The following is an 11,350-nucleotide window of genomic DNA, read 5'->3' as shown; positions in this document are numbered from 1 at the left end:
ATTGGCACCACATTTGAGTGCACCTGGGTCAAACCTACTTGGATTAAGTAGGTTAGGTGAGTTTGACCAGTCTAATAATTGCTTCATTGAAAATGATTTTTTTCTTTAAGGAGGACCTGGTTAAAGAAGAGAGAGACATAAATGTCTCTCTTTTCCTAGGTTTCTCCTTTATTTGTTCTTGAAAATGACTTTTCTTCAATTAATTTGAGAGAAAATATTTGTTTATTATTTTTTTTTTGACATGGAGGGGGCGTGGCCCCTGGGGGGCTCTTGATCACACGGGCTAGGTGGGTCCCACGTAGCATTTTAGACTGAATTATATCCAATTCTTGGATCTAAGTCAAAATTTGTATTTTGCAATTGGATTTGGATTTCAAATGACATTTGCAATTGGATTTGGATTTCAAATGACATTTGCAATTGGATTTGGACTCGTAATCCAGCATTGGGATTCGTGTCTCGGGTTAAATTCACGATTTGAATCTAATTGTTCTTTAGATTCGAAATTAGCTTTGAAATGGTAAATTTTCACAATTCTTTTGTGAAATTTTCACATTGGTTCAATTTTGATGTGGAAAAATTTGGGGTGTTAACACTTGAATATTAGTATTAAGACATATACTAGATATGGATACTAAGCTGTGGTAATGGTAAAACATGGGATTCAAGCTCACTTGGGAATTAAATTGATCTCAGAGTTAAGAATATCTCTAATGGTTGAGTGGGGAATCGCTGTAAAGTATGACGAATGTGCCCATTGAATCATAGATAGACCTCAAATATTGGTCTCTTTTTGGTAGGCAAGCTGGGTTCAAGCAGATAACTATATAACTACCAGGAAAGTAGATTTTCCTGGTACTGCTTTTACCTTATCACAACTTGTTTTCTTACAGTCAAAGCCTTATGTTTCTCAATAGCATGACTTCTTCCTATGAAACGATTTCTATAAAGGAACATGACCAAAGCGAACTGAAGTGCTAGACTTCTAGCGATGACGAATGAATGAGCTCGGTCATTAATTAATTTTCTATAACCATAGTTGGTGAGGATGTGCAAACACATAGCCAATAATATGAAAGCAACAAGTGATCGACCAATAGGCTGCTGAGTGGTCAATTGAGCGATCAAGCACTCTATCTTATACTTTCAAATGGAACAAAGATTTTGTCCTAAATGAAGACATATTTCCAAAATGTAAATGTAACATATTTAACAAGTAGTAACTTTATGAAAAAAAAATAGCAATGGATGCTTGGATATTGTAATCACCTCAAATTTTTCTAAGCTCAAAATATAATTTGAAGATCCAAAACCCAAGTTCAAATTCAAATCAAGCATTTCAGACCCATTTGCCCATTTTTTTGACAAAAAACTTCCTTTTAGAGTGAGATTTTGGTCTTTGTCTTTGTGGTGGGCAAGACATATTTGTCCATCCTTTTGACAAAGAACCTCATTTTAGAGGGTGATTTTGGTCTTTTTGGTGGGCAAGACTCATTTGTCCTTCTTTTTGACAAAGAACCTCATTTTAGAAGGTGATTTTAGTCTTTTTGGTGAGCAAGACTCATTTGCCTATCCTTTTGACAAAGAACCTCCTTTTAAAAAGTGATTTTAGTTTTTTTAGTGGGCAAGACCCATTTATCCCTTCTTTTGACAAAGAACCTCATTTTAGAGAGCGATTTTGATCTTTTTGGTGGGCAAGAACCATTTGCCCATCCGTTTGACAAGAAACCTCTTTTTAGAGGTCGATTTTAATCTTTTTGGGTGGACAAAGGCCCAACTCATTTTTAAAAAAATATTTTTATAAGCCTAATGACCAATCATACCCATTTTCAAACCATTTTTTTAAAAATAATTCAAATTATGTTAAAATAAGGTGAAATTCAAAAAAAAAATTCAAATTTTGGGTTTTTTGCTCCAAAATCTCTATAAATACCCCCCACTTCCCCCTCTCTTGCGCAAGAGTGGCCATTGGAAGAAACCCTAGAGTATTCTCACTTGAAGACTTAGGGTTTCTCTTAAGCTCTCTCTCTCTCTCTCCCTCTTCTTCTTTCCATTTCTCTCCAATTTAGAGCTAGCTACAACTCTTCAAGAGAGCACCAAAGATTCCTTGGAGGATTCATCTTCATCGTCTTGGAGCTTCATTCAAGGTGAGTTCAAGTTTATTTCAAGCATGATTGTTCATTTTCCCTAGGTCATTTCTTATTTAGAGGTATGTAATCATCATCCATCTCATTTCTCTCCTATTTTCATTTCTCTATTCTTCCTTCCCCCATGGCCAAAAGAGATAGTTCTCAACTTTATTTTAGAGTCAAGAGGCTATGCTCAAGTGCACTCCGATAATGAGAAGATGAGATGATCTTTCATTTCTATGCTTGAGTCATGTTATCTTATTTCTTGAATACATTCTTGTTGTTCTTTTGCTTCCTTCTATTTTTCTCTCTTTTTCATTTTCTCATTGCCATAAGAGATGGCTCTCAACTCTATTTTAGAGCCAAGAGGGTATGATCAAGTGCACCGGGAACATGAGAAGATGAGATAATATTTCATTTCATTGTTGAATCATGTTTTATTTCTTTCCTTGAATATTACTTATATATTATCCATGCGTAGTTGCTTGATTTTTCATTTATATTTTGCTTCTCTCGTTTTCTCTCTTCCTCACTTCCCCATGGTCATAGGAGATATCTCTCACTCTCTAGAGTCAAGAGGCTATGCTCGAGTGCACCGGGACCATGATAAGATGAGATTTCATTCCATAGTTGAATCATGCTCTTTTTCTTTTCTTAAATATTATTTTGATATTATCCATACATAGTTATTTGATTATTCATTTATATGTGAATGCACTATAAGAATGAGAGTATGGTTTGAGATTCTTTTTTATTTATGTAATTTTGAAGTTGGGGCTTGTCCAACCTGGGAAGAACCTTCACGAATTTGTACATGTTAAAGTGCATTTTCATATCATTTAGCGTTAGTTTCCTTTTAATCACCCGATTAGGAACCCTAACGAACACCCTATCGTGTGGTTTGAGTTTCTTCCATGCCCAACGGTGAAAAAAACATGTTCCTTTGCAACCAATAAAATAACTATGTTTTATGTTTACGTTTTCCAAAATATTTTCAAAAGAATCCTTTCTAATGCGGCCTTTTGAGACTTAACTTAGGTTCTTGCATGAGCCCAAGTTCCCTTTCGGCCTATATCAAAAATTGAAGTCGGTAATTTTCAAGTCATTTCTTGATTTTCATACTCATGAAGACATATACGTATGTACATGTTATATACATTTGTCATTATCTCTTTATGATTTAACATATCCTTTTACAAACTCTCATATATGTATACATGAATATATATACGTGCATTCAATTTGAAAATCTCTCTCTCTCTCTCTCTCTAAAATGATCTTCTCTTCTCTACTTGATTTAAACCTCATTTTCACAAGCTTTCATATATATATATATATATATACACACATGCATATGCATATACAAATATGTATATGAATATGTATCTTTCTTTCTTTTAAATCTTTGATCTTGTGATTTTGAAGATCTCTTTCTCTCTCTTCTTCTTTATATATTCTTATGATCAAATATCTCATCTTGTGCATTGTTTTTGGACATTTTTCTTCTCCAATATCATTTTCATTTACCGACTACACTAAGACCATAAATCAAATAATGACCCAATATTGGATTCATGTTTGATGGTCTACAACCCCAATCCATTTTCAAAAACTTTTACTTCTTATATATGATATTTATCAAAACAAAAATCTTAAATGTATGCTATGGTAGGAATGTTCCTAGATGAATATTATGGTATGAACGTTCTATTGTCTTTTAATCATATATGTTTCATTCTCTTTTAATCATATAGGATCAATGCATTCATGCATTCACAATCACTTAATATCATTTATGAGCACAATCACATTTCTAAAAGAACTTACGCAAGATGAGATGGAGCTCTAAGTAGGTGGTAACCAAATTAGAGCAAAACCTCAAACCTACTTAAAATCTTAAGAGAACACCAAAGTGATTCCCAAAATGATTTCCCAAACTTTCCACATGATATTTACAGAGATTTTCTAACTCTCGTTTTCCTCACAATGTTTCCCATTATCAAACAATTCTTTAAGAACCTTTTCAAAAGTTTGAAATATCAAACCTTCAATATTCTTCTACACCGCATATAGAAAGGATGTTTAAGCCTAAATGAAATGTATCAATAATAAACATAGCCCTTGGATTGATTACTCCCAGTAAAGGCGTCGAGAACGGTCAATCCTCGTACCGACGGGCGAGTCCTTTTCTTTCTTTTTTTCAAAACAAAAACTCATTTTTCTGGAGCACTCCAAATACCAAAAACATTTTGGGGTTGCGAACAGATATCTAAAAACAATCACAGACGCACAAGTGAACATGTACCCTCTACCAGCCAAGACAAACTTGCATTTGACGTTGATATGAAAGGAAGATGGAGCTCAAAGAATTCTTTCAAAATTGCCTCAAGGAAAGGGCTTCCTGTGCTTCTTATCTGGCCAAAACATGAGAAAGAAAGGGGTTAAAAGATTCTTAAAAAGGAAGAACTGTTTCTGTACAATCAAAGTAGAATTGAAAAAGAGAAGAAAGAACAAGATGGGAAATTACGAAAGTTATGTAAAATCAAGCCTACAAACAGCAAGATGAGATGAGTATAGTCTTTGTAAGTTGTCCATGAGCAAAGACATGTTGTTTTGTAAAGAAGACTCTTAAGTAGTTAAGAGAAGGTTGAAAATTTCCTTGATATGAAGCTCCATTAACAAAGAAAATAATGAATAGAAGCTTCAAAATGAAGAGATTGCAATTTTTTGGTTGAATTGATGAGGCTAAAAAATCTATTGCTTAGTGCTCCTTCTAGGGTTTGGGATAGAAGTGCAATCGACCGATGGAAAAGGAAGCTGCGATGTTGAATATGCTATAGACTCGGTGGATTAAGTGGTCTTCTTTCGTTAACCTTAACTACTTCTCGGTACCTCCACCAAGAATCTGGATGTTGTAGTTAAGTAATGAGTTGAAGAACATCACTTAGGTGAAAAAGATGCGTGGAACAATTTGTTACTAAAAGCAACTGTAATCATAAATCCATTTATGCCAATGACTGTTCTAACCAAAAAATGGATTTAAACTTACATTAACATGAACTAAAAAGCCAAATAGTAATTAATGACAGAGAATAATGAACTAAACAAAAATTAATTGTAAAGACAAAAAAGAAAGCATTTTGGACTATTCCTAAAAGAAAATAAATAAAAACTTGGAGTTTCATGATATTGTTAATTTATTTTCTAAAAAAGTAAATTGTTTAAATACTTTTGACTCATTCAAAGTACGGAATTGGCAACATGGTTGATTCAGCTCGAAAACGGAGTTTTGCAGTGTGTTGGTGTATTCCTGTTGGTGATGAAATGGGTAAGGCACCCACCTATGCTCCACTATACTGCATTTGGTAGGGGCAGAGTTAGGAATTTTTTGTTAACTGATCGAATTATAGTTTTAACATTTTAAATAGAGCCAAAAATATAATTTTTAATTTTTTTTACATAAAACAAATATTTTTTTTAAATGTATATATAAATTCAAAAAAATTTGAGAGAAGATGAGCTGCGAAACGCTGCTTAGCAGTGGGTTTTATAATTAGTAATATGAATATGACTACCAATACGAATGGGAGATTTTTTTTTTTCTTGTTTTCTGCCCTTTCAATGCCGCAGGAACCGGCAGGGCAGACCAACGGTCAAAATATCGTCAGTCGCGCTGCAACCGGTCCTTGCGTTAGATAGAGACAAAGATGTCCTTTGACTTGAGGGACATGCTTGTCTGCTCTCGGATTATCGGATACCTTGGAGAGTTTGACACAATAATCTAAAACTACAGGTGGAAGGTCAAACCGCAGGGGGTTGGGGAGGGAAAAAGAGCAAAGTTACGAAATTGGCCTTTGACTTTATACGGAAGCGCGTAAAGGTGAAAAATGGGTACTTGGGAGAAGCTTTTTGATTAAGAAGTTGTTTTGTGTGAAGAAGAAATAAAAAAGAGGCGTGGCGTGGGAGGACACCTGGTGGTGTTAGTGTACCTTGTCGAGGGTTAGCCTTTATGGCATTACCAATATGTACACCAACAATCTCAGAAAGGACACGTCCACATTTGTGTGCGAGCAAATCATTTTACTCCGCAGGACACAGGAATAGGAATCGAGCTCAAACCTCATCGCAACCTGTGGTCTGAACTATTGGAAACCTCAGTCTAATTAATATTAAAAAATATATATTTTTAATAATAAAGTTATATTGAATATAAATTACCGAGTTAAGTCGGGTACATCTGGCCCAACGCTCATTTTTAGGTCTAGACCAAACAAACTTATCAAATAATCTCTGACTTTTTTGGCATCTTTTTCAACAAATTCAGAGATGATTCTTTTTAATAAAAATTACTAAAATATAAAAATAAATAACTGTTTTACACCTTAATTTGAAATTATTTAAAAAATAAAAATAAAACGAAAATTTGTATCACTGAACGCCAACAAAGGTGCCGACTCTTTTTTGAAACCTTCACGGGCTATTTGAATTAAAGTTGGGCATCGAGCCGAGGTACACCTGTGAAAAAACTGGCTTGAGTCAACCAAAGTTAGTCCTGTATGTTTTATATATATATATATATTAAAATATTTTATTTTATATTTAAAAATATATTTTTCATTTTAACCAAGCTGAATCCAAACTCGAGTTTCATGTGTCAAGTTGAGTTGGGCCAAACCAACCGGATGCTCGCCTAGTTTGAACCCACGCTTCCTCTCTTCTTTCCGTTGAGAGTCGTTGTGACCCTTGGAACGGGCAATGGTGAATATTTTTATTTTATTTTATTTTTATTTTAAAAATAAATTCAAATAGAAGGTTGTAATAGTAATTTACTTTACATTTAAGACATTTCCATTGTGAGGAGTGTTTGTGAATTTGTTGAAAAAAATGAAGGTCACTTTGTTGTATTGTTAAAGGTGAAGTCGTCTTGGTTCAAAAGTTGGGTGTCCGTTGTGAATTTTTCATAGAATACTGTGGCGTACCACATCCCACATCTGCCCCTATCCAAGAGACTTGTAAGATGGATGAACCAACACAATAAATTGCCCAGTAGTTAAGGCCACGTTAAACGTTAGGAACCTCACAAACTTACAGTAAGAAGGTTATTACGGCTAGAGACCAGATGTTAGTCTGGCTACTTAAGGATTAGAATGTGTATGGTAACCTTAATGAGTACGGTAAACCGTGCCAGGGAAACCTGTCCTGGATAAATTTCATCTCTGTATTTATCTCTTTCTTTGAAGGGGTGAAAGAATATCCTTCTCTTGAAGGGATAAATATTTTACCCGTTCAATAAAATCACAGGCAAGTAGCATATGACTTTTAGGCGAAAGTGGGTCTGTGAAACTTTAGAAGAGAACAACATTAAGTTCGATGGCAGGTGTCTCCTCCAGTTTGCTATATATATATATTTATAGATAAAAACCATATCACTTGGGTTGGGTACAAGCAAAAACCAGACATATTAAAATTAATTAATTTTTTTTTATAATCTAATTTTATAGGTATGGTATTCAAAGTGATTTGATGAAAAACATATATAAAGTTATTAATTTTTTTGCTTAAATAATGGTTTTTTAATAAAAAAAATAAAATATGCAATAGCGGAGTTACTTGTTGGTTGGTTGGGGTAGGCCACTCCATCAAACTTGTATTGTTATGACCTTACATTTATATGTACTGCCCACACCAAAGTTGTGTCACTTACACAGGTGCCCCATAAAAAATCTTGGCTCCATGAGTGCTTCAAGCTTTTGATAATATAAAGATCAATCATTTTTAGAAAATAACTTGAATTAAACATGATTTACATTAATTAGTGTTTTCAAAAACGTGTATGAAGGTTCACATTTTTTTAAAACCCCTTCTAGTGTGAATTTTGGAGGTTTGGTTTTTATCTCTTATTTTTAAGTGGTTCGCTCTGCCCCTGCCATCACGGGCATGTCCACCAGGCCGCATCGGGGCGGCACCACCCCCGCGATGGCAGGGGTGAGGCCGGCAGAGATCTTCCTGTGCTGTGCTCAGGGGATAACTTGGCCTTCTTCATCAGCTTACGGAGAGAGAGAGAGTAAGCTGACTAAGAAGGCCAAGTTATCCCTAAGCACAGGAAGAGCTTCGCCGGCTTCACCTCTGCCATCGCCGGGGTGGTGCCGCCTCGATGCTGCCTGGTGGACATGCCCGTGATGGCAGGGGCAGAGAGAACGGGCCTCCAGAGGAAGAAGACGAGGGGTTGGGAGAAAGAGAGAATAGAGACTGCAGGGGGAAGAGAAGCACGGGGGGAGAGAGGAAGAGAAAACAGGAAGGGGGATGTTGATTTGGACGTCTGATTTTAAATTGGACGGTTCATATTTGATGTTTTTGAATGCGTCCATTAACACAGTCATTATATATATATATATATATATATATATCTTAAAAAAATAAAAAAAAAAGAAAAAGATTGATTGATTAAATGAAGGAATAATTAACAACAATAACATTTATTTAAAATAATAAAATAAAATAAATAATGAAAGTAATAATGGCGAAAAGAATAATAATAATAAAAAGAGTACTGAAATGGTGTTTGGGTGCAGTAACCGCGGGACCCTTATGGAAGGTTGTGTTTTAGCAAATTGCTCATTGGAATCACAACCAGTGGATCCGCACAAGAGCCAAGAAATCAGTCCAAGAGAGACAAACACAAACCAGTGACGTCTCCCTCCTCCTCTCCCTATTCTCTCTCCAGGCCACCTTGACGCCAGGGTGTAAAAAACCCTCTCCACATCTCTCTCTCTCTCTCTCTTTTCCCTCTCTCTCTAATCCATCCACCTTCTAATCCATCGATAATAATGTCCATGACCAATTCAAATAAAACTACTTCTTTCTATTTTTCCTCACTGTTTGGGTTGTAGGGAATATATATATATATATATATATATATAAAGAAAGGAGACCAACTGTGGTTTTATTGATTTGGAGAAAGGGGTGCAAAGAGGCTTGATGTTTGCAATTTATGAGAGAGAGAGAGAGAGAGAGAGAGAGAGAGAGGTAGCATCTGTACATGGGGGCAATTTGCCATTGTGAGCTTCCCTCATTGTAAGCAGATACATCGACATTCTTATGCAAAGAAAAAGAAGAAAAAACGACTTTCCTTCTTTTCAATTGACAATACCCCCTCGATATCTCATGCACACAACGGAAAGAGAGAGAGAGAGAAAGAGAGGTGGATCCATTTTCACCGAAGGCGACAAACTAAACTAACCGTTGGGTACGAGCCAAACAACAGCCAACCTTGTTCTTACCACTCCCTACACCTACTAAAAAAACAAGCAATAAAAGTCAAACCAATAAAACTATTCATATTCTTTCACGCATAGTCATATCAACCTCACATATCATCTTGTACCCCATATATATTATATATATATATATTATATATATATATATATATCAGTATAAGGTGGATTCTGGTTGCCTAAAAGAGCCAATAAGATGAGAAAGCCTACTTTGGTAAAATCTACACGTCTACGAAGAGAAGTGAAGATACAAAGCCGAGGAAAAACAAAAACTTCTCTTATTTGGACTCTACCCTTTGGATTCATTCGCTGTTCATTGGATGCCTTCCTCTTCTCTCACTTAAATAAAAATAAGAATAATTAGGAACAAGTCAAACTCTTGCATGGAACAATGCGTAACTCGCACCTCTTTCTCACCTTTGCCCCTCTTTTCCCTCCTCCTCCCCTGCTCCGCCCTGCCTCCTCCTCCTCCTCTTTCTTCCTCTTTTTCTTCTAATCTTAAGCATCTTCACCATTTCCTTGTAGAAACACCATTTCCTTATAGAAACTCCTCATAGTCTCTGGAGCTGTAATGCCCAGTGAAGGACAAGAAGATAGATAAATAGCAGAGAGAGAGAGAGAGAGAGAAGGAAAATGGAGAAGAAGAGGAGGCCGGACTTGCAGTGCCCAGTTGCTTTTGGCGATCAGTATGATGTATTAGTGGAGGTATTGAAGCATCTGGATGCACGTTCTCTGGGGGTTGCTGCATGCGTTTGCCGGCAATGGAGGGACATCTGCACGCAGGAGAGCACCTGGGAGCACCTCTGCAATCGCCACGTTTCCGCCGCAGCCGACGTCCCCGCCGCCGAAATGACCCAAATCCGGTCAGTCATCGTCGCCATGGGCGGATACCGCCGGCTTTACCTCATGTGCATAAGGCCCTTGCTCGAACGCCTCCCCTCGCCGGAAGGCGGTCCCGGCGCCGGCACCGCAACGTGCACTTGGACCAAGGACCAGGTTCAGCTGTCCCTCTCCCTCTTCTCGATTGATTGCTACGAGCGACTAGGGTCGGAGTTGGGCGACTCGGCCTCTTCCTCATCCTTATCACTGAGATTCCTCTGCAAACCACGGTTCGACTCGGCTGGCATTTGCTGTTCAGGCCCGAATCGGATGTAAGGCTCGGGTTTTCTCGGAACCCGGATGGGTTCCAGCACTACCACATGGATTCTTTTCTCATTTCGGGGTTTCAGGTCCAAGATTTTTCCTTTTTTCCCTTTTCTAGAAGCGATTGCATTGTTATTTACTATTTTTTAATTGATAAGGTGGAGTTATAAGGCCCTATGCCCATCAGAAGGAAACCATGAACAAATAATTCTTTCAAGGTTCATATTTTCATGTACTTCTTTGCATAGGGAAAGTATATCAAAGGGTTCGGTGGTTTGGGGTTATTTCATGGTCAAGAAAAAAAGAAAACAAATCAAGGAGTGTGTTTTGATATCTTTTTGACGCAGAGTCGGGAAATGAAATAAAAGATCACTTGGAAAAGAAGCTTTCAGAAATGGATAGATTAAGGTAATGAAGGCTGCTTGGGGGCTTCTCATTGATGTTATATTCAGTTGTTGACTACTGCATTGTGGCTTTGTATTATTGTTCTTATATATTTATAGATACAGCTTAGTGGTATCACGGGTTCTCTCTCTGTCTCTCTCTCTCTGTCTCTCTCCCTATATATATATATCTTGGCAATGAACGTCGATGTTTAGTTGATGTGGAGTTTTTTTATTGTAAAGCATTGAAAGTAAAATCTTTTAACTGAATGAAAACTTCTTTCTCGCCAGACCTTTACCAGCAATAGCATATATATATATATGTAGAGAGAGAGAGAGAGAGAGGGTAAGTTGGAATTAATTTGTTCAGATTATGATTGGTAAGCTATTTTAACATAAGAAATTAATTTAACGGGCGATC

At 36.6% G+C, this 11,350-nt stretch overlaps 1 protein-coding gene across 1 annotated transcript; it reads left to right on the top strand.

Annotated features, from left to right (window-relative positions):
• Positions 1-9,769: 9,769 nt before the first annotated feature.
• LOC116259227 (F-box protein SNE-like) lies at positions 9,770-11,065 on the top strand. The gene has a single exon (XM_031636941.2). The coding sequence runs from the start codon at positions 10,037-10,039 to the stop codon at positions 10,556-10,558; it is 522 nt and encodes a 173-aa protein (XP_031492801.1). The 5' UTR covers positions 9,770-10,036; the 3' UTR covers positions 10,559-11,065.
• Positions 11,066-11,350: the final 285 nt, after the last annotated feature.

The sequence above is a fragment of the Nymphaea colorata genome, chromosome 8, assembly GCF_008831285.2.
Source record: "Nymphaea colorata isolate Beijing-Zhang1983 chromosome 8, ASM883128v2, whole genome shotgun sequence".
Lineage (NCBI taxonomy): Eukaryota > Viridiplantae > Streptophyta > Magnoliopsida > Nymphaeales > Nymphaeaceae > Nymphaea > Nymphaea colorata.
The sequence above is the reverse complement of the archived record's forward strand: the minus strand, read 5'-3'. Positions and strand labels throughout refer to the sequence as shown.